General features: G+C 38.7%; 1 protein-coding gene across 3 annotated transcripts in view; it reads right to left on the bottom strand.

Annotated features, from left to right (window-relative positions):
- Nucleotides 1–24,887, bottom strand: part of LOC124590782 — a 281,346-nt gene that overhangs the window by 161,659 nt on the left and 94,800 nt on the right. For all 3 annotated transcript variants that reach the window (XM_047131676.1, XM_047131675.1, XM_047131677.1), the window contains 4 exons: nucleotides 13,061–13,195; nucleotides 3,968–4,076; nucleotides 1,317–1,534; nucleotides 874–1,158 (listed from right to left, as the gene is read on the bottom strand). In XM_047131676.1, the coding sequence (XP_046987632.1) occupies nucleotides 874–1,158; nucleotides 1,317–1,534; nucleotides 3,968–4,076; nucleotides 13,061–13,195 (747 nt within the window). The remainder of the gene's footprint in view (nucleotides 1–873; nucleotides 1,159–1,316; nucleotides 1,535–3,967; nucleotides 4,077–13,060; nucleotides 13,196–24,887) is intronic.

Here is a 24,887-nt window from a genome sequence, read left to right as displayed (position 1 = left end):
AAATACGGCTTGCAACACGTGATGTGATTTTACATGATAATTTAGAAACAAAACCTCAGATCATGCACTCTTCAACTGCTGAATGAAAGAGTTACAAAGAAACAAACTTACATATAAATACACTTCACACAATCGCTTTAACCTGTAAAAATTTACTACTGTTAATTAGTAACATAAACAGAGCTTCAGCTGGGCACCACTGCTGCCAACTGTCAGGAATGATTCAGAGAACAAATAAATATATATAATTTTTCCCACGTGGAATGTTTCCTTCTATTATATTAAATAAATAAATCTATTGAAAAATAGATAATAGAAGTATATGTCATGAGATACAATGAGATCAATGGCTTCAAATATTAATTATGTGACACTAAAGTTGAATATTCATTGTAGCCAGAAAGCAAGAGTCGTCTGCCAATCTAGTTGTATGTCATAGGGGCAAGTGAAAATTAATGGCACTAACCAAAATGACAGTTGTAATGTTTATTCAGGAGTGGACTGAAACATACATCACATTTGACATGGCCAGCAACAATGCTGTAAGAACTGACTGTCAAGCACACAAGACTGGAATTTTTAGAAACTGAAACAGTTTTTGATTGCAAACTTTCTTATTTAAGACTGTTTTAGTTTCTATGAATTCTTTAACATTGGATCACTGCAATCTTCTAGGTGATCATTTCATCCCTCATTAAGACTGAAATTCTAATCAAATTAATAAGTATAATCAAGTTATTAATTGCGAGTATACACCATAGCAAAATTTAACACAGCTTTCTTAAATATCATGAGATGCTGCAAATTTACAGCACATATGAATTTTTTAAGTATTCTAGAACATGTCACTACATGGTAACCAGTGTTATTTACCTGCACTACTGGAACATTTTGAATTCCTGGATTGTGTGTCACTGCATGTCTCGTCATTTGAGTGTATAATGTGCGAGATTTGCTTTCCATTTCTTTTATAGTGTTTTCATCATTAGATATCTTGATGAAATTAGTGCTCTGAGAACTTAGAGGTCTGTCCATCTCTCTCATTTTATCTGATGTTGAGCTTTGACCATCACCGGTATCTTCTTCTCTGATATTGGCTAAAAGGACTGGTCGCTGCACTACAGCCCCGTGTCTTATAACTTTATGTTTCACAAGCAGCTGTAATCACGACATATGTTATCATTTCCAAACTCTATTACAGCTGTCAGTATAACCATGTACCACAAATAAAAAGTATGTTACCATTGCAAACTTCTACAGTCTAGGTAAAAAAAGACCAGTCAGTTATCTAATTTGCCTGTTCTAAGGAGAAATACCTTTTCAGAACCAAATGTCTTTTTGCACAGATGGCATTGTATAGGTTTCACTGTGTCAGAGAAGGCAGGCTTAAAATGCTTCATGAGGTGTTTTGCATAAGCCACAACACTGGTCTCCTCACTTCCACACTTTCGACAACGCCATTTTTCAGGAACACGGCATGCTCCCAATCTTTTAGCAGGTAGTTGCTCAGCAACTTTCTGCATAATTTCTGTGTCTGTACAAAGGGTTGAAAAACATTAAGTGCTTTATTAACAAGAAAAAGACCATAGCTTCTATAGATGCACTAAAATCTAAGACTGATGATGCCTAATTACAACATGTGACACATTAACTGACTTTCTCTATTTTCAACAGGAAATGATAACATGCAGATTTTGTAATAATGGCAAAAGGGTAATGTCTCCTTTGCTTTACATTAAAATTATAAATTAGCTTAGTTTCATTACTGTTTCCATCTGAAAAATATTCAGTTTAATTAAGCAAAAACTGTCAGTTCTGTATACGACAACAACTGACAAAGAAGTTTAGATGCAAACAACAACTAAAGAGACAATTATCCTTAAAACATATGGGGATAACCAAATTTTTTCTTGAAAACTAGGAAAAGGTTTACCAAATCAGGAAGATAGTTACTGACAACAACAACAACTACAACTACAACTACAACAAATCTGGAAATTGAAGGTCCTTGGAGATGTGTTAATAATGGAAGGAGGAATGGTAACAACTCTCCATATAATGAGGGCATTGAATGGTTGATAAGACACATAACAAAACTGAAAATGTTAGCTTGGGCCTCAGATGATGTACTGCTTCTGAGTGTGCACACATGCGTGTGCTCGTGCAGATGGGAAGTTGTGTGTGCACACAAAGATGTGGAGGAGTGCACTGTGAGGGGGAAACAGAACAGAGGAAGGGGAGACTGTGAGGAGGAGCTTGTGAGTGTGGAACGACGGAAGAGGAGGGCAAGGGCTAGTGAAGATTGAGGGCAAAAGGATTGTAAGGTCAGTTCTCCTCCTCTAAGTAGTTCAGAGAAGCTAGTAGAGGCAGAGAGAGGAAAAAGGGAGATTCAAATGGCACAGGTTGTGAAACAGTCACTGATCAAGCATGTTGTGTTTGCTCTTAACTGAGTCTGGTGCTGACCATTCACTCTGATGAACAATGGTTGGTGATATTGCCCAAATAAAAAGCCATGTAAAAGTCTGAAAACAGGTATGTCATTTCATATATGCACATGCCCCTAATCCTCAATCATCCCTGTGAACCAACTGCAAACGGCCATCCCACTCATTCCAAATACCACCCCAGAGTAGAACAATTTGACCACATCCTTCGACAGGGCTTCAACTACTTATCGTCATGCATAGAAATGAGAAACATTGTAACTACAATTACAACCATACCAAAGTTGTATTTTGTCACCACCCAATCGACAAAATGTTCTGGTCCATCTTCATGCCATATCATCTCCAAATCTCTTGTCATGTGGATCATACCGTAGTGGAAGGCCCAGGTGCAAGACCTTCACTATGCCACCACCCACCACACACTACACACTATTCCAGTCCCACCAGTGGCATATTCTATCTATCTGAGGCAGAGCCACATGCAAAAGCAGGCATAATAATCAAATTCTGTCTTTCAAGACGGCCATTGCTGAACTTTGCACAAGAGCAAAGTTGACCACCTAATGGTTAAACAAACTGCTCGGCACAAGTTTGACTTCAATAGCCATTCAAAAAATCCCACCATCTCGATCCTCCCCAGCAATACCAGTTTCTCTGAACTGCATAGATGGGAACTGACCGTCCAACACTTCCTTCAATCCCACAATCCTCCTTGCCACAATCTCTGGTAGCCACACCCCATAACCATCTCCACCCTGTCCCTATGCTGTCCCTTCATCCATTCTAAACTCACAAACTGATTTCAAAAGTCTCTCTCCTCTTTGTTCTACCTCCTCCTCTCAGTCCACTTGTTTACGTAACTTTCCTCCCCCTCTCAGTCCACTCCTTTACATAAATGAGTGCTACACAAAACTCCCCCTGCCTGCACCATCATCATCTCACCAGTGCCACATCCCTATCCTGTGTGCTTGCTGCTTGCTCCTCCCAGCCATCAGTCACCTTTCACTCCAGCCCTACAAACTTCCTACATACCTCCTTTCTCCCCTAGCCTGCTCCATCCAATACACCCCCTCCCTCACTCCAAATACGCTGTAGTGCCAGTACAACATAGTCAGCCGGTATAGTGTAGTCAGCCAGGACAATGTAACCATGGAGATGTATGCATATGTATGTTCATTCTGTAGTTATCTGTGAAGGCAGATATTATTCAAAAGTTCAGCAACTTTTTCAGTCTTCTTTATATACCTATCCACCACCCAATTCTAAACTATGTGGATAGATATTATCTTTACTGCTATCATTATTACAACAAAAAATTGAACAAGTAAAAATTTAAAAAAAATAAAAATAAAAACTGAATGAAGCATTCAGGAATTTTCTGTTCCTGGAGTATGTGTTTAATGATGTCTTTGCTTTATGAATCATGATTTCAAATTCTGCAATGTGCCATCTTCTGTATCAGTTCACTTTCTATTAAAAAATGAATAAATAAATAAAAGCACTTGTTTCATCAGACTTACCTAACAATGTGTCAGTTTCCATTCTTTTCTCTCGATTTTTTTTCATCTTATGTTTTGTACTGTAAACAGTGTCTCCTTCAGATGCATGTCCAACATGCTCATTAGCTTTCTGAAAGAAAGCATGTTGCAGTTCATAAATTATTTTAGCAAGGTGCATAACAAGAAATTAAAGTACATGCATCTGCAATTAGTCTTCCTTTCAAAAATATAAAATAAAGTCTATTCTTATTAAAAAGTACATGGGTAAACAAATGAAAAAAGTAGTACATGCTATAAGTTTTCAAAGACCAACCAGTAAATATAAGTATTTTGCAACAGCTGGGTATGTTAACCTGTAGACCTGTAGTGATCCGAGAATTTCCATGTAAGTTCCAGAACCACTCATCCTTCTACCGTCTCGAACACACGATATTTTAAAAATAAGTGTGAGAGAACATACATACTGCACAGCACATGTTTGTGTGTGCAGGTTGGAAAGGAGTCACGAGCACAAGGTAGACGCGACGGTCAAACGGCACCGACAAGTGTTTGCCGCTCACACCACAGAAGTCAAATTGGAAGAACAAGGAGTGTTTATGTATCTTATGGTGTTTTATACCATTGATTATTGTAACAAGAAAAAAGAAGAACAGTTGAAAAATTGTTATTTATACTTCACGTGTTGGACTTGCTAGAAGCAAGACATGTTAATAAATTATGAGTGGTTCTTAAACCAACTCACTTATGAATGTTAATGTAATTGTTTCTAGAGCTCGAAAAGTGAGTGAAATACAGGAAGTTGGAGATATTTAGATGTGGAATGCGAGAATGTTATTCTACATAGTCCAAAACATCGTTAATTAGTGAAAAAATTTGTATATTCACTCAACAAGTTCTATCATCACACATCGTTAGAACATGGCAACCAGTAGAAAGGACTTGAAAAAATGGGAATTTTGAGAAGAAATCGAAGCAGAAGAATGATGTGTTGCCATAGCAACCAGGCACTACAAGACAAGAGAAATGTTTCATGGAACTGGATTCAGCCTAAAATTTCAAATGGTGAAAATTGATAAATGAAATAAAAGAGAAGACGTCAGAAAGCTACTATGGTAAAAGAAAAGAGAGAAGATTCTGGGGCTCACCTACACCAATGCTGAAACCAACATTCGACACTGCTGGCGCCAGTGCTGTTCACCGACACAGGTCACGCATCCGCTCACCAACGCACGGAAAACAGTAATTGTTTGAGTTTAAAGTTAAAGAAACTGTTGAATAATAGACTGTTAGTGTAGTTATAATACTTAGAGTTAATTTGTTAAATGATCACTAGATCAAAAATTCAGAGAAATATGGATAATACACAGAGAATGGGGGAAACTTCAGAACCAGCCATGGCAATGAAAGTGAGTAAGAAGGTGCCTGAGGGGTCTGAAGTACTGAATTTAATCAAAGCCCAAAGGGCAGATTCAGAAGCTTTAAGAAGGCAACTGACTGCTCAAAATGCTTCTTTGAGAAATGAAATAAGGGCAACTTTAAGTGAAAAACTCGAGAGTGCTAATTTAAGTAGAGAAATAGACACAGTGAATACTCAATTAAATAATAAACTGGATGTCCTGAATGAAACTTTAGGACTGTTAAGTGCTAAGGTAGATTCACAAAGTAAACACTTCAGTAATTTAAGTGAAGGTATGGGAAATTTGAAGACTGAATTTGATGCTTTAAGTACTAAAGTAGAAAATTTTAAAATAGATGTGAAAGAGGAATTAACTAGTTTGTTAAGCAGACATGTAAACCAACTGTTCACTGACTTAGTCAGACACAGAGTAACCAATTTCAGGACTTAGCTAAAAAGTTAGAATTGGATATTGAAGATCAATATAATAATGCAGAAGCTGAACTTGGTGAAAAATTAAGATCATTTCAAAGTGTATGTAATGTTACGTTTGATGCTGTAAAACATAGATTACACACTTTAAAAGAGGTATTTAGTAGCAGAACAAGTTATTACCACTAGTCCAATCGCAAATTGCACGCATCAATACTCGAGTAGATAACATGGAACAAAACTTTAAATAGAAAATAGCAACCTCAGATATGATAAATATAAGTAGCCTGGTGGAACAGGTAGAGGAAATGATAGACCAAAAAGTGGCCACGAGAGTAACCTCCGACAACATGTCTCCAAATTTGTCTTCTGAACTTAATGATATCAAGAGAGGTATAGATAATTTACGCAAGGATATCAAACTTATTCGGGACAAAGTGGATAATAGGGTGACATCTCCTAATGTGGTATTGAATAGTGAGGCAATGACGGATTTATAATGGGGAGCCAATTCTGGATTATCCAGGCAATTCCCTAAGTTTAAGCCAGATGGGGAAGTACATCCTATCCATTTTTTGTAAAGGTTCAACCAAGCCTTGCCCAAGAACTGGGAGGATTTGAAAAAGATGGAATTTGTTGTAGGGTATCTATTAGGGGAAGACTCAGAGCTGGGTAAGGTAAACATAGAAAACTTTTCTTCTTGGGAAGATTTTGTAAAGAAGTTTAAAGAGAAGTATTGGTCAGCAAGTGCCCAGGAAAAACTATTATCGGACTTGTGGGACCCGAAGTATTACAGTAATACGTGGGGAACAATGAGAAAGTATTTCAACTGGCATTTAACATGAGCAAAGTACTTGGATAAGCCAATGGAGGAAGAGGAGTTAGTTTGAATTTTAATAAGAAGATTGCCTATTTGAATGAGAAAGAATATATTATGTAGTGGGTGGAAAACGGTTGAAGAATTATTATCCTTTGTGGATGCACTGGATGCCTTAAATAAGGACCGCAACGAGAGCATACACCAGAACGAAAATCAGAATTACAAAAGGATTAGTAATAATAGCTTTAAATGACATGATGCTAACTTAGCTAGAGTACACCAGTGTAACAGGAATAATAGCAACGATAATCATCGAAAGAAGCATCCACCTTCGAATTTACTGGAGTTTACATAGTTGGTATAACAGGAATGAAGAGCAAAGTTGTGAAAGACGAAACCAAGGTGAATTGCCACATTTGAAATAATTTGTTTCGTCAGACATTGTTAATAGTAGAAAATATCAATAGAGATGTATTATTTGGGTTAGACTGGCCATTAGAATTTAAAGTCATTTTAAATTTTGAGGAAAATCTTCTTTACTTTAGTAAGGATGTTAGTAGACATTGGATACCATTTGTAACAGATAGTTACATTAGTAAACAAACAACTGAGTGTCAATAATTACAATTAACAGCTACAGCTCGATTGTCACCAGAGTTCGATAATGAAAATCACATGTCACATCGAGTGGACATACAAAACAATGTAAACGAGTCATCAATATTAACCAACAAACAAAAACTAGATTTATTTGGAATTCTAATGGAATATGAAGAAGTATTTTCCGATCTTCCCGGAATATCAGCGATTACATATATAAATTTGAAATCAAAGGTGACACTCCATTTTTCTGTAAGCCATATCCAATACTGATAAGTCTGAAAGAATCAGTTAAGGAGGAAATTGAGAAAATTATTGACAATAATATCATAGAACTTTGTTCTAGTGTCATGAATAACCCTTTAGTAGTAGTAAAAAAGGTTACAGGAGGTGTGCAATTAGTGCTACACACGCATACATTGAATAAGCATATAGAAACAGAATGAGACAGACCAATTAACATTGACAAACTGTTATCCAAATTTGAGAAAGCAATGCTTTTTTAGCACGATGGACCTGACTGCAGGATATTGGCAAATTAGGTAATATCCTGAATCAAAGAAGTATAGCATGTTCCTGTTTGATGGTAAATCGTATCATTTCAATGTATTACCATTTGGACTTAATATCTCAGTCTCAGTATTTATACAGGCTCTGGATGAAGTATTAGGAAGAGATTTATTGGAGGATTTAATAACATATGCAGATGATATTCTCATAATCTCAGCTACCTGGGAAGAGCATTGCCTAACATTGAGTAAGATCCTGAAAAAACTTAAAGAAAAAGGTATTACAGTGAAATTGTCTAAATCACACTTTTCAAGTCAAGAGCTTAAGTTTTTAGGGCATCTTGTAGGGGTACAGGGGATTAGACTGGATCCTGAGTGCATAAAAGCTATTAAAGAATGTCCACCCCCTAAAAACGGGAGACAATTGAAGGCATTTATCAGAATGGCCAGTTACTATAGACAGTGTATTAGGGGACAAGAACTAAATGACACAAGAATTTTACATTTCTTAAGAAAAGGAATACCTTGGGTTTGGGATCAAGAGGCAAATAATGTGTTTGAAAATGTAAAAAGAGCACTAGTAGAAGCACCCATATTGCATCATCTGAGTATGGGTGAACCATTTAAAATTGCAACCAATGCATTTGATTATGGGATTGTGGCAGAACTATTCCAAGGAGAGCGGGGTGTAGATAATGAAAATCACAGATCTATAGCTTTTGCTAATCATAGTCTTAATAAACATGAATTAAACTACACAGCTACTGAAAAAGAACTGTTAGCAATAGTATGAAGTATCCAGAAATCCCAAACACTAATATGGGGGTCAGAAATCCATATCTACACAGATCATCAAGCTCTATCTTTTTTTATGGATAGTCGTTTGTTACATAGTAGATTAATACGATGGATGTTGTTCCTACAAGAATATGGCATTAGAATACAGTATGTAAAAGGTTCTGAGAATATTCTACCAGACGCTTTGTCTAGGTTACCTATAGGCCCGGGAGATTTAAAACGTACAGAAGGATCCAGCACAATTTTTGTGATTAATTTTATAACAGGTGAGTATCCACATACCAGGGTACAAGAGCTGGCACAAAGAGTAACAGATAACATACATCATGATCCCTATTTTACCAAGATATTTGCTATGTGTATTAGGAATTCCTCGCCTCCTAACCAAGCAAGGAAGTGGAAAATTATGGGTCATAATTTATTTTGGAGAGATAGTATAACATTGCAATGGTGGCGTTTATGCATTCCGAAGTAAATGGATGAGAAAGCAGTTGAACCTCAGTACAAGGTTGATAACCTAGTTCTGGTAAAACAACATCTTCAGAGCTCTGCCCTGAAGAAAGACACACATAAGTTTTTTTCAGAAATATGTAGGACCTTACTCAATACAAACAGTAATACATCCCACAGCCTTATTCTTAGTAGATCCTAAAACTGGATCAGATAAGGGAAAATACAATGTAAAGAACATAAAGTTGTATATCCCCCAGGGACATTAACAATCTGAGTTAACGGGCAGAGTGATGACCGTTGGATTCCGAGTTGTTTTCAGTGTTTCTTCCAAGTTAGTTTTCCTGCACTAAATTCTCTTCAAATCTTAATCTGTTCTATAATCTATTCCTAAAATCTTAAACTATCCTATAATTTTAGTATGTAGGAAACCAGATATGACAGTCAAGTAGAAAACTTAAGAAATCACGAATGAACAGTGATCTCTAGACATGAAATGAAACGAACAGAATGTTATATTAGTGAAAAGTATAATATTATGGTACTATTTAAACAGAGTGATGTCGAGATGACATAAACTGAATAGAGGATTTTATGTGTGTATAAAAGATAATATGAAGTGACTAACTAGACAACTATTTTATAGTAGTGTATAATTTTCTATTTGGTATAGAATATTTTATACCTTTTATAAAATGTGATGTACATGGGAGGGTTTGTACAATTTTTGGAAGGGGTGGATATTGTAGATTAAAACATGATTTACACCAACATATAAATCATGGCTAACATAGAACACACAACACACCTTTCAAACAACCCTCCCAAACAAGTGTGACTGATTCTTCACCATTTGCCATTCCATAGGGGTTGCTAAGATATGTCCATTCTGTAGGAGACTATTTAACACCATACCTCCTCCAGCTTCTCACTCAAGTATTGGCGAGGTAGGGATCCTGGGGAAGGAGGGGTGGGAAGGATTTCCTGTCTTTGGGGCTATCTTCTTTCTCTTCTTTGATCTTAGCAACCATTTCTATTTTTTCCTTTCTTACTTCTAGTTTGAGTACCTGCCTATTTTTTCCCTCTTTCTATACTCATCTACTTCTAGCACAGAAGTCCTTCATATTCTACATGGTTTCCAATTACCTACAACTTATCTCCAGATAAGAAGGCCAAAGAATCTGGCTGCACAAACACTTATCATCATACACACAAAGATATAAAAGTACACAAACAGTGAAACTACTAACTAGAAACCTGTCACCTGTCGGGAGGTATGAATCGTCATGTGTTGTAGGGGGAAGGCATGTGTACATCAGGAAATATGCACACACTGTTGTTTATTGTGACGGTTCTACGAAGGAGAACGCAGGCCAGATTGGAGTTAATAATGACGCTTAATTACGTAAAGTCAGTGTAGCAAATACTCTGATGGAGTGATCAGTCATAGAGTAGTGGGACTTGATCATTAGGTGTAGACATAGTATCTACTATGAGTTGAATAATATGGGTAGACATGGTATTTACTAAAAATTACAGAAGCTGAAAAGTAGAGCAGGACTCTAGGGTATCAAATGAAGTATTAAGAAGTGAGTGTGAAGTGTGAAATACACTTTTATTTTTTCCAGGAAATATTTAATTGTAGTGTACATAAAATGTATACTAGGGCAATGGACCATGAGGCCTACTCATAATGGATAAGGGGGGCATACCCAGCATCTCCTACATGGAGATAGGACAACCTGTGGCCTGATGAATAGGGATGTTTCAAAAAAGGTGTACTACCAAAATGGAAGAAGTAAGTGCACTCATAGGGTCAACCCACCTGTAAGATATAGGTACTGATCCTAGGGCAAAAGGACAGTAACGTGACAGGAGTACCACGTTTAATAGGAATTATTCTGGTAAGTTTGAATTCTATATTCCATTAGCATTATTATGATTTATGTGAGTTTACAAGTGTCGAAAAGAACACTTTCATTTGCTCAGAGTTCCTTCAGACTACAAACAGTCTATAAATAATGAGACTATTATGTACGAAAGAAGCAGTACAAAGGATTAGAATAAAGAATAAAACACTCAAGTATCATGAACACCTGAAGTTCACGATTGGAAACCTAAGTCCTTATGATGCCTAGATATAAAAAGAATTGACTCCAACACCGAGTGAAATACTCCCGTTTCACAATCAAAGTAAAATGAAAAAAGAAAAGCTAAATAGTAAATAAAAGGGTTATGCACAGTTAATAAAGGAATGTAGAATGTATACCACAGAATTATGAATTGTTATTGTATGTAATACTAATGTACATAATGAGTATGTATAAAATATCGCGTGTTCGAGCTGAGGGGAGGGATATGTAGCGCATCGAGAATTTCCGCGTAAATTCTAGAACCACTCGTCCTTCTACTGTCTCGAACACACAATATTTTTAAAAATAAGTGTGAGAGAACATACATACTGTGCGACACATGTTTGTGTGTGCAGGCTGGAAAGGAGTCACAGCACAAAATAGACACGACGGTCGAACGGCATCGACAAGTGTTTGCCACTTGCGCCACAGAAGTCAAATTGGAAGAACAAGGAATGTTTATGTACCTCATGGTGTTTTATTTCAGTGATTATGGTAACGAGAAAAAAGAAGAACAGTTGAAAAATTGTTAATTATAAATCATGTGTTGGACTTGCTAGAAGCAAGACATGTTCATAAATTATGTGGTTGTAAAAACTACGCTATTGCAAATGTATTTTATCGAGTCTAACGTGGGACGAATTGGTTGACTTATAAACATTCAAATATTAATGTGAGAAATATTGAATTTGTTCTCTGTGGAAGTTGAAATATACTATGTCTGAGTTAAAAGTATTCTTCGAGTACTAAATTATTTAAAAAATAGAGAGTTTATAAATTCCCGTAACCAGCATTATACTTCGGAGAAGAAGGTTTTGGGGATCGACAGAGCCGGCAATCCAGAGAAGAAGATCGGCTGTGCAGATCAAGTAAGTCAACCGATGTGAGAGGGGTGTGAATTTTGCTTGTAATCCAACGTCACACCGCTTCTTATCATCCACATCATTAGAGCCTCTCAGCATGTCAATCAAAGGCAGCCATGGACATAGGTCATAGGATCTGTAGCCAAACCATGTGCATCAAGTAATATTTCTACATAAAGACAAGAGTTCATGAAAATAAATGTACCAATAAGTGCCAAAGCAAGGGTACAAGATGCTAAAACTGGATGAGGATATCATTTAAGAAAGATATAACAGAGATAGGTAAAATGAGAACAGAACAAGTTTTACTGCTGTAAGTCTCTAAATGATAACTATACAGTCAAGAATTTTGCTACAACAAATTAAAATATTCTTACTCAGAACTTAATGGTAGACAATTTTGACAGGAAGTTTACTTCTGTGTCCATTAGTAAATGTAGATTAGATAGTTTCTAGATACTCACAAGTACTACTGACACTGATATTTCACTAAGCTGTTAAGATTAAGACTCAATGTTCACAAGTTAATCATGCAACTGGAAAATAATTAAAAGTTGGTATTCAATAGAATCTGAAGCAATTTTGTGCTATCACAAATGAAGGTAACATTTGTCAAACAAACACCATGGAAAGTTTCTTAGTTCACACGACTTTTGAACAATCTTATTAGGTGGGTGTGAGAAGACATCATGTTGTAACCAGCAAACAAACAAAATTATCTGCTGGTAAATTAACACCTGTCACTTGGCACTGACACCATGTTTTACACTTATCTGAAAGAAAAAAAAAGAAATAAAGAAGGAAGGAAGAAAGGGGAGAGGGAGAGGGAGAGGGAGAGGGAGAGGGAGAGGGAGAGGGAGAGGGAGAGGGAGAGGGAGAGGGAGAGGGAGAGGGAGAGGGAGAGGGAGAGGGAGAGGGAGAGGTGCAAAAAAGATGGGGATAACATATCCTGTCTCAATGTTCGCAGATATTAATGGCAATTTATTTGTGAAACATGCTTTTAACGGTTTCGTTGAAAGACACTGGGAACAGTTTATTTGAGGAGTCACAACCATTTAAAAATTTAAGGAGATATAAGACAGCAAATGAAACAATGAGAATTGTTATTCCTTACCTTAGAGCTAGTGTTCAGAGCAATCTTATAGGCAGATGCCACCATTCTAACAGCATAATTAGGGGCGTACCATACTTTTAATTCTTCACCTGCCTTTATGTCTTTCAAAAGAATAAAAAATATCTTCTCATTCATCTGAAATTGCCAGATAAACATATTCACAGTTACACTTTTTCAAAATACCCACAAATGAAAAACACATAGAAACAGTATTCATTCACTTTTCAGACACACAAATTGTCATGTTCCTCACCCCAGTTACCAGCTGCGATGATCTGTCTCTAATACTTATGTGGCATTTTCACATATTTCTAAGAATTAAAAAGGTAACTTGACTGTGAATTATGTTTTCTTGTAATATTTTGGTGCCAGTAATTTGTGGCTGTCAAATCGCAGATGATGACCAGATTAAAGAAATGCATGCTGAGATAAAAGAAATTATTCAGACAGTTAAGGATGATCAAAATTTAATTGTGACTGAAATCTAATAATAGGAAAAGGAAGAGAAGTAAAAATTGTAGTGAATATGGACATGAGGAAAGGAATGAAACTGGAAGCCTATTGGTAACATTTTGCACAGAACATAATTTAATCATCACTAATGCTTGGTTTAAGAATCATGAAAGATGGCTGTATATCTGGAAGAAACCTGGGGTCACTGTAAGGTTTCAGACTGATCATAGGAAGGTAGGACAGAATTTTCAGAACATGATTTTATATTGTGAACCATGGACCTTGCTGTTGGTAGTGAGGCTTGCGTGCCTCAGCGATACGCATAGGCATACCATAGGTGCAACCACAACGGAGGGGTATCTGTTGAAAGGCCAGACAGACATGTGGTTCCTGAAGAGAGGCAGCAGCCTTTTCAGTAGCTGTAGGAGCAACAGTCTGAATGGTAGACTGATCTGGCCTTGTAACATCAACCAAAATGGCCTTGCTGGGCTGGTACTGCGAACAGCTGAAAGCAAGGGGAAACTACAGCCGTAATTTTTCCCAAGGGCATGCAGTTTTACTTAAGGTTAAATGATGATGACTTCCTCTTGGGTAAAATATTCTGGAGGTAAAATAGCCCCCCTCATTCAGATCTATGGGCAGGGACTACTCAGGAGGGCATCGTTATCAGGAGAAAGAAAACTGGCCTTCTACAGATCGGAGTGAGGAATGTCAGATTCCTTAATTAGGTGGGTAGGTTAGAAAATTTGAAAAGATAAATGGATAGTTTAAAGTTAGATATAGTGGGAATTAGTGAAGTTTGGTGGCAAGAGGAACAAGACTTCTGGTCAGGTGAATACAGCGTTATAAACACAAAATCAAATATGGGTAATGCAGGAGTGCGTTTAATAATAAATTAAAAAAGGGGAGCATGGATAAGCTACCACGAACACCATAGTGAACCCATTATTGTAGCTAAGATAGACATGAAGCCCACACCTACCACAGAAGTACAAGTTTATATGCCAACTACTCCACAGATGATGAAGAGATTGAAGAAATGTATGACGTGATAAAAGAAATTATTCAGATAGTTAAGGGAGACGAAAATTTAAAAGTCATGGGGGACTGGAATTCAACAGTATGAAAAGGGAGAGAAGGAAAAGTAGTAGGTGAATATGGAATGGGGGTATGGAATGAATGAGGAAGCTGCCTGGTAGAATTCTGCGCAGAGCATAACTTAATCATAGCTAACACTTGATTTGAGAATCATGAAAGAAGGCTGTATACGTGGAAGAGGCCTGGAGACACTGGAAGATTTAAGATAGATTATATCATGGTAAGATAGAGATTTACGAACGAGGTTTTAAATTGTAAGACATTTCCAGGGGCAGATGTGGACTCTGACCACAATCTATTGGTTATGAATTGTAGATTGAAACTGAAGAATCTGCAAAAAGGTAGGAATTTTAAGGAGATGGGACCTGGATAAACTGAAAGAACCAGAGGTTTTAGAGAGTTTCAGAGAGAGCATTAGGGAACAACTGACAAATACAGAGGAAAGAAATACAGTGGAAGAAGAATGGGTAGCTTTGAGAGATAGAATAGTGAAGGCAGCAGAGGAACAAGTATGTAAAAAGACAAGGGCTAGCAGAAATCCTTGGGTAACACAAGAGATATTGAATTTAATTGATGAAGGGAGAAAATATAAAAATGCAGTAAATGATGCAGACAAAAAGAATACAAAGTCTCAAAAAAGAGATCGACAGGAAATGCAAAATGGCTAAGCAAGGATGGCTGGAGGACAAATGTAAGGATGTAAAGGCATATATCACTAGGTGTAAGATAGGTACTGCCTACAGGAAAATTAAAGAGACCTTTGGAGGAAAGACAACCACGTGTATGAATATCAAGAGCTCAGATGGAAAACCAGTTCTAAGCAAAGAAGGGAAAGCAGAAAGGTGGAAGGAGTCTATAGAGAGGCTATACAAGGGCGATGTATTTGAGGTCAATATTATGGAAATGGAAGAGGACGTAGATGAAGATGAAGTGGGAGATGTGATACTGTGTGAAGAATTTGACAGAGCACTAAAAGACCTAAGTCAAAAAAAGGGCCCGGGAGTAGGCAACATTCCATTAGAACTACTGATAGCCCAGGCAGGAGAGCCAGCCATGACAAAACTCTTCCATCCGGTGAGCAAGATGTATGAGAGAGGCGAAATACCCTCAGACTTCAAGAAGAATATAACAGTTCCAATCCCAAAGAAAGCAGGTGTGAAAATTATCAAACTATATCAGTTTAATAAGTCACAGTTGCAAATACTAACACAAATTCTTTACCAATGAATGGAAAAACTGGTAGAAAACAACCTTGGGGAAGATTAGTTTGGATTCCGCAGAAATATGGGAACACGCAAAGCAATACTCACCCTACGACTTATCTTAGAAGATAGATTAAGGAAAGGCAAACCTACATTTCTAGCATTTGTAGACTTAGAGAAGGCTTTTGACAATGTTGACCGAAATACTCTCTTTAAAATTCTGAAGGCGGCAGTGGTAAAATACAGGGAGTGAAAGTCTATTTACAGTTTGTACAGAAACCAGATGACAGTTAAAACAGTCGAGGGGCATGAAAGGGAAGCAGTGGCTGAGAAGGGAGTAAGGCAGGGTTTTAGCCTATCCCCGATGTTGTTCAATCTTTATATTGAGCAAGCAGTAGAGGAAACAAAAGAAAAATTTGGAGTAAGAATTAAAATCCATGGAGAAGAAATAAAAACTTTGAGATTTGCCAATGACGTTGTAATTCTGTAAGAGACAGAAAAGGACCTGAAAGAATAGTTGAATGAAATGAAAAGTGTCATGAAAGGAGGGTATAAGATGAATATCAACAAAAGCAAAATGAAGGTAATGGAAAGTAGTCAAATTAAATCAGGTGATGCTGAAGGAATTGGATTAGGAAATGAGACACTTAAAGCAGTAAATGAGTTCTACTACTTGGGGAGCAAAATAACTGATGACGGTCGAAGTAGAGAGGATATAAAATGTAGACTGGCTACGGCAAGGAAAGTGTTTCTGAAGAAGAGAAATTTGTTAACATTGTATATAGATTCAAGTGTCAGGAAGTATTTTCTGAAAGTATTTGTACGGAGTATAGCCATGTATGGAAGTGAAACATGGATGATCAATAGTTTGGACAATAGGAGAATAGAAGCTTTTGAAACATGATGCTACAGAAGAATACTGAATATCAGATGGGTAGATCACATAACTAATAAGGAGGTACTGAACAGAATTGGGGAGAAGAGGAATTTGTGACACAACCTCATTAAAAGACTGGATTGATTGGTAGGACATGTTCTGAGGCATCAAGGGATCACCAATTTAGTATTGCAGGGCAGCATGGAGGGTAAAAATCAGAGGGAGACTAAGCAACGAATACATGAAGCAGATTCAGAAGGATGTAGGTTGCAGTAGTTACTCGGAGATGATGAAGCTTGCACAGGATAGAGTAGCATGGAGAGCTGCATTCGACCACAATTTTACTTCCTTTACTGACTAATAATTGTAGGCATTGGGAGTAGCATGTTTTTAGCGAGTTTATACCCTCCGAGAAGCTTTGGCAAGAGCAAGGCAATTGTAGGCATTAGGAAGGACATGTTCTGAGGCATCAAGGGATCACCAATTTAGTATTCCAGGGCAGCGTGGAGGGTAAAAATCAGAGGGAGACTTAGCAACGAATACATGAAGCAGATTCAGAAGGATGTAGGTTGCAGTAGTTACTCGGAGATGAAGAAGCTTGCACAGGATAGAGTAGCATGGAGAGCTGCATTCAACCAGTCTCTGGACTGAAGACCACAACAACAACAAGACATTCCCAGGGGCAGATGTGGACTCTGACCAAGATTTATTGATTATAAACTGTAGATTAAAACCAAAGTAATTGCAGAAAGGTAGGAAATTAAGGAGATGGAGCCTGGCTAAGCTAATAGAACCAAAGGTCACAGAGTTTTAGAGGGAGAACTATCCAATGACTGACTAGAATAGGGGAAAGGGATATGGTAGAAGAAGAATGGGTAGCTTTCAGGGATTAAATCATGAAGGCAGCAGAGGATCAAATAGATAAAGAGACACATCTAGCAGAAATGCTTGAATAACACAGGAGATACTGAATTTAATTGATGAAAGGAGAAAATATGAAAATGCAGCAAGTGAAGCAGGCAAAAGGGAATACAAACATTTAAAAAAAGAGATTGACAGGAAGTGCAAAATGGCTAAGCAGGAATGGCTTATGTACATATTTAAGGATTCAGAAGCACATTTCACTAGAGGACAGATGCCGCCTGCAGGAAAATTAAAGGAGCCTTCGGAGAAAAGAGAAGTAGCTGTATGAATATAAAGAGCTCACATGGAAAACCATCCCTAAGCAAAGAAGGGAAAGCTGAAAGGTGAAAGGAGTATATAGAAGGTACATACAAAGAAGACAAACTTGAAGGCAATATTATAGAAATTTAAGAGGACATAGATGAACATGAGATGGGAGACACAATACCATGAGAAGAATTTGACAGACCACTGGAAGACATAAGTCAAAACAAGGCCCCCAGACTTACTGATGGCCTTTGATGAGACAGTCACGACAAAATTTTTCCATCTGGTAAGAGAGGTGTATGGGATAGAAGAAATACCCTCAGACCTCAAGAACAGTGTAATAATTACAATTCCATCGAAAGTAGATGCTGACAGGTGTGGATACTACTGAACTGAACAGTTTAATAAGGCATGGTTGCAAAATACTAACACAAATTCTTTGCAGAAGAATGGAAAAACTCATAGAAGCCAACCTCAAGGAAGATCAGTTTGAATTCTGGAGAAATGTAGGAACATGTGAGGCAATACTTACAGTATGACTTCTCTTACAAGATAGGTGAAGGAAAGGCAATCGTACATTTACAGCATCTGTAGACTTAGAGAAAGCTTTTGACAGTGCTGAATGGAATACTTTCTTTGAAATTGTGAAGGGAGCAGGGGTAAAATACAGGGATTGAAAAGCTATTTACAACTTGTAGAGAAACCAGATCGCAGTTATAGGAGTCAAGGGGATGAAAGGGAAGCAGTGGTTGAGAAGGGAATGAGATAGGGTTGTAGCCTATCCCTAATGTTATTCAATCCTACACTACCTGCACCTATGCCTCCGACTGCTGCTGGCTTTGATCTAATGCAGTTTATTCAGTTTCGAAATCAACAAAAGTCGCAGCTGATTACGGCAGTCCAGTAGCTCATTAATGCACAAACCATTGCTGGATTAACTCCATCACAATCGCCAGCCACATCTACAGCACTGCCTCCAAGCATTCATCCATTCTGTGTTTTCAATGAACAAGGGGAATGGAACAAGTGGTATGCTCAGTTCAAGGTTCACTGTGCTACACATCAAGTGCAAGGTACTTTGAAACTTTCTTATTTCTTGTCAAGTCCCGGCACAGGAGTTTACCACCTCGCTCAAAAGTTATTCCTGACTAGTACATCAGAGTTGCTAGTTTTTGAAGATTTAGTTTCTGCCCTCATTAAGTATTATGAGGACCAAGTACATATTGCTGCAGCTCATTACAATGTCTTTTTATTGAGGGAAAAAGTGAGAACAAACGTACTGTCAGTGGGTCACTGAACATCAGGATTTATCATGACTGTGTCATTCTCAAGGTAGCTGTGGACAGTACTATAGTGATGCAATGATTCATGGTGCAATTATATACAATATGCCAGACAGTAGGATTTGTGAACAAATTCTCTACAATCTGATCCTACTTTCAAACAAGTGTTACAAATTATTGAACATCAGGATTAGTGTGATGGTGCCGTGGAAAACTTTGCAGTAGCTCCCATCTGCAGTGTAATGCAAACTGACAAACACGAATGGCCTTGCGACCAACCACCACGTGCAAACAGGCCACCGTGGGATGGACAGAGTAAACAAGTGTCAATGCATGTGTCTCCTGTGAAATCATGTCCCCTCTGCTTTTCCATGCATAAATGACAAAACTGCCCTTCATGGAAGCTGATTTGCTTTGCTTGTGGAAAGTCAGGTCATGTACAGTCTCCGTGCTTGCAACAGAAAACAAAAACTCTACCCACATTAGCTCTCATAAGTGCAGAGCACCTTCTCACTCAGTGAATGTAGTTTTTTCTAAACCAGCTACCGGTATTAGTAACGATCAAATTCAGAACATGCCTTCACCCCATCCAAGTGCTGTACAACAACAGTCAAACAAATTGTTTGTGAACTTAGTCACTGCCAAGCACTGTGTGAAACTTCAGTTAAGACACTGGCGCTTCTGTTACATTGTTTAATTGTGCCACTTACCAACAGCTAGGCTTGCCAATATGGATAAAATTTTGCATGAACCTTACTGTGCATAACAGCCAGCATATTCCAGTGCTCGGTGCATGTAGTTTACCTGCTACATTCCAGTCTCACACCAGAACAGTGACAGTTACAATTTCGCAGTTGCAGGACTGTGAAAAATATTTTTGGGTTAGATTCATTTGATTTGTTTGGTTTTCTTATTCAGGACAATGTACTTTCTGTTCCTGCTTTCAACCCAAAAGACAGTGTTACTCAACTGATTGAGGAGTTTCTTGATTTATTTTCTGAAGGACTTGGCAGACCAAATAATTTTGTTGCATATTTTACAATGAAGGACAATGTGCAACCTATGTTTTTTCAGGCGTGTCCCATCCCTCATGCGATTGGAGACAATGTTGCAAGTGAACTTAAAGAATGGCAAGACAGTGGTGTTATTGCTCCTATCCAGGTTAGTTAATGGGCTTCTCCCTTAGTAATCTTACCATAGCCTTCTATAAGACTTTGTCATTGTGTTGACTTTAAATCCACTGTGGATCCACAAACAATAATTGATACTTATCTATTGTCTCGCTCTGATGATTTAATGGTCAGGCTTGGTGCAGGTCATTATTTTTTCAAAAATTGAGTTACGTGATGCACATTTGCAAATGCCGCTAGACGAGGAGTCTTAGAAAGCGATTATGGTCAACACACATTTAGTGTTGTTTTAATATTTGCATTTACCTTTTGGCAATGCTTCCACGCCTACCATATTGCAACGCTACTTAGAACAGCTTACTGGAAAAGCTCCATTCTGTTTGGACAATATGATGGTAAAAGTATACCAGAGGAACATATCCGTAATCTTGGTACACTGTTTCAAGTGCTTTCAACTGCAGGTTTGAAGTGTTGCCTGGACAAATGTGCCGTTTTTCATTCTGAAATTCAGTACTTAGGCCATGTTCTAAATAGCCAAGGTGTTCATCCCCTTCAATCACACTTGCTGGCCATCCAGAACCTCCCTGCCCCTGCAATCAGTTCTTGGGAAGCTGACATACTATATCCGGTTTACACCCAACGCAGCCCAGATAACAGCTCTGTTACATCGTTTGTGCCATAAGAATGTGCCTTTTGTTTGGACCAAAGAGTGTCAGGTTGCATTCCAGAAACTTACAAATGCCTTGTTGAGTGACAGATGCCTTGTTCATTTCGATCCCGCTAAATCTGTGGTTTTGGCAGTGGACGCTTCTTCATATGGAATCGGAGCTGTCCTCTTGCACAGATTTGGTTCACAGAACACGCTGATTGCTTTTGCTTCCAAATTATTGATTAGGACCCAAAGTATCTCTTCCCAAATCAAGAAGGAAGTACTCGCTATTATCTATAATGTTTGGTCGGAAGTTTTACCTAGTGACGAACCATAAACCACTTCAGTCTTTGTTTCATCTGTCCAAACCTGTTCAGTGACACACGGTTCACAAGCTGCAACGTTGGGCTGCAACACTGGGCTTTATTACTGTCACAGAATCAGTATGTAATACCGTACTGGCCGTGATGAAACATGCAAATGCTGATGTCCTTCCTCACCTTCTGGATTCGGAATTTGATGCTACTGCTGCATCTTGCTGCCAGATCAATGCACAGAACACTGAACTTTTACAGACTTTTCCACTGCACTATGTGAAAATTGCTCAGGCCACACAAGCAGACACTGAACTGAATCTTTTGTTGCATTACATCTGTAATTCTTGGCCTTTGTCAGTGAAAACAGTCAGAATTCTTTTGCACACCAATACTTGGCTCATCGGCATACCCTCTCTGTACAACATGGTGTGATTCTATCGCTAAATGACTCTGGACAATCACATGTGCTTATTCCTAAAGTGTTGCAAAAGGATGTGTTGTGATTGCTCCACCAGAGACAGGGGGGAATTATATGCACAAAACAGTTAGTGAGTCGGCACTGTACTTCGCCAGACATGGAGACCCACATGAACAGATAACAGACCCACGTTGCACTTGTGCTGAAAATCTATGGCCCCAATGACAAATATTTTCACCTTGGCCAAAGTCTCAATTGTCATAGCAACAAGTGGATACTGACTTTGCTGGTCCCTTTTGAAACACTGACTGGCTTATTGCTGTGGACTCTTTTAGCATATATCTATTTGCAGCACCCATGAACTTGACTACTTCGCTTAGTATCATTCAGGTTTCGTCATCTACTTTTTGCTAGGAAGTTTTGCTTGCAGTGTTGGTTACAGACAACAGACCACAGTTTATGGCTCAGGACATTAAACATTTTCATCAACCAATGGTATTACTCACCTTACCAGTGCTCCAGTTCACCCTCAGTCAAACGGAGAGGCTGAACGGTTTGTTGTCATGTTCACGCAACAAATGAACAAACTATGTGCTCCCCACAAATGAGAGCAAGCACTGCTGCTCTTCCTCACTACGTACTGCTCCCTGCCCTGCAACAGTCCATTGCCAGTGGAGCTTCTACATGGCCAGCACCACCGCATGCTGTTCCAGTTGCTGCACCTACCACAGCATCTCCCACTGCTCTGCAATTATTGCCTTGCACATAATAACTCTATTCTTTTCAGTTTTTGGTTGCTCTAGGCACTGGGAGAGAGGAACAATTCTATGAAATTGGGCCCTGCCATGAATTAATTCAATATCCTAGTGGGTTACTATGCCCCCACCAGGACCAGATTTGTGCTTGTCAATTGCGAGATTCTTCAACAATTTTGTGACCTCAGATTCGCAACCACCCAGGATCTTGCACCTGGCACAGCCGTCCCCAGCTACCTCTTCAGCACTGCCTGTGGAGCCAATGGAGCTGGACCCATTGCCTTCGCCGCCACAGCAGCTCAACTTCCTAGATCGTGCTGTGGACTCGGCACTATCGTCATCTTCATCGCCGCCCTGTCCGATTTTCCTCGGACCAGGTCAAGAAGAGGGCAGGCACCTTTTTGGGGTTTTCCAACTGATGCTCCCATCAGAGTGCACGATGAATGTCGGTGCATGGTCAGGGGTTCAGCATCAGTCCCAGTTGGAGATCCCAACACTTCACACTACCTAACTTCCTGCTGCCTATCTCCCCCCCCCCCCCCCTCCTGCACCAGCCCTATTGCATGTAGGAGGCACAACAAGCACGTCATGCAACATCTTAACAAGTAGTTATGTTTCTTTCATTTTAAGAAATAAAGAGTTCTATTAATTTGATAGTGTTATGTACAGATCATTTTGGATTCCTGCCACCGATCATCACTACTCCTCTCCTTCCTTGTTTGTGTCAATACTGACTCCCACAGTAGCCAACACAACAGACATGTAAACACAAGGAGATTAAAGAGAAAAATAAATAAATAAAAAAACAGTAACATGGTACATAGGTCAGTGAGTTAATACATGCGAAGAGAGTAGACAGCAGATGTAAATGAATTAGGTGAGGTTAGCACCGGTTGGTAATAATTAAACTGATGGTGTTCCAAGTGCTGCAGTGCAGGTTGTATACATTGCAGGATGCTGAAACTTCGTAGTTACGTTCATTAATTGGGACACATTCAGAAAATGCTGAAAAAATAATAGTTCCACCATCTGCCACAAGGTGAAAACATGACACTGTAAGCACACAGAATGTGAAATGTTTCATGTTTTGATGTGAATATGCTCTTTGTGGTGTAAAGGGTTAAGAAGGTTGAAGTTTTCCACATGAAAGGAAAGACCTTGCACTGCTGATAAAGTTGTTCTACCAGAAAGATGACAATAGCAGCACTACATTACTGGAATATCATCGACAGAAATTGCTGTGAAGAGTCCTCATGTCAATAAATGGGTTAAAGAATACGATCAAGAAATTTGAAGAAACATGTAAACTGATGCAGCAGGGACAGGGCGGTGGCCCATTCCCATGGCAGTTGTTGATAAAGTTCCTGTAGCCAAAGCTGACCGTGCAGCACATGGCTCAAATTCTGCAGCTAGTTCTCAAGCTGTGTCAAAGGAATTGTCTTCCCCTGGTCAACAGTCCAAAACATTTTGCACCACAGTTTACACTGGTATCCCTACAAAATTCAAAATTTGCACCAAATGAGGCCCAAGGTAGGCTACAGTGCCATACTTTGTCCTTCATTTTTTGGCACACGTGGAAATGGATGACACATGGCCGGGCAATATTCTTTGGTCAGACAAGGCACATTCTACTCTGCACATGATACCATGAATGCTCAAGAGTTGCCACATATCAAGTGTGCAGGAACATCCACTGCACTCAACTGATGTGACTGTGTGGTGCGATTCCACAAGTTCTTTCATTCTCAGTCTGTATATATCCAGACCCTTCTTGATTTGAAGGATACCATATGATGACATATCGCTCTGATTAAACCAGATATGCTGCACCCACATTACATTCTGATTGCTTACAGTGCCATATTTTCATCTGGTGGCAGAAAGTGGAATTATTATTTTTTTGTCTTATTCTAGTGCTTCAAGAACCATCAGTTTAATTATAACCCCCTGGTATGTGCACGTTGGAATGAGGAAAGAGAAAGAGGGGGGCAGGTGGGGGGTTGCTAAGTAGAGGTTCAACAAGTTCATGTGGCACAGGAAAGTACAGAAAATAATGCACAAAAATACACAAGAGTGAGGCATGAAGAGTGATTAATTTCAAGGTCTAGGAGTAATTATATCAACTGGAATAATGTAAGACATGGGATATAGCCAAGTGTTGTGTACAGACAACGTGGTTGATACAGTATAGCTTGTAAGTCAGTGTGTGTGTGTGTGTGTGTGTGTGTGTGTGTGTGTGTGTGTGTGTGTGTGCGTGCGTGTGCGTGTGTGTGTGTGTGTGTGCGCGCGCGCGCGCAGTTTGGTTTCTATGCATCATAGAATAGTAACAAAGGAAAATGGCATTAGTTTATGGGATGGAAGAAAAGCCACTAGGCAAAACCAAACAATGGAAAATCCAGGAAGACAGTATTATGAAAAGGATATATTGCTACTCACTGTATAGAGGAGATGTTGAGTGACAGACAGACACAACAA

This window comes from Schistocerca americana, chromosome 2 (genome assembly GCF_021461395.2).
Source record: "Schistocerca americana isolate TAMUIC-IGC-003095 chromosome 2, iqSchAmer2.1, whole genome shotgun sequence".
Classification (NCBI taxonomy): Eukaryota; Metazoa; Arthropoda; class Insecta; order Orthoptera; family Acrididae; genus Schistocerca; species Schistocerca americana.
Note: the sequence above shows the minus strand (reverse complement) of the source record. Positions and strands in the feature narration are given on the sequence as shown.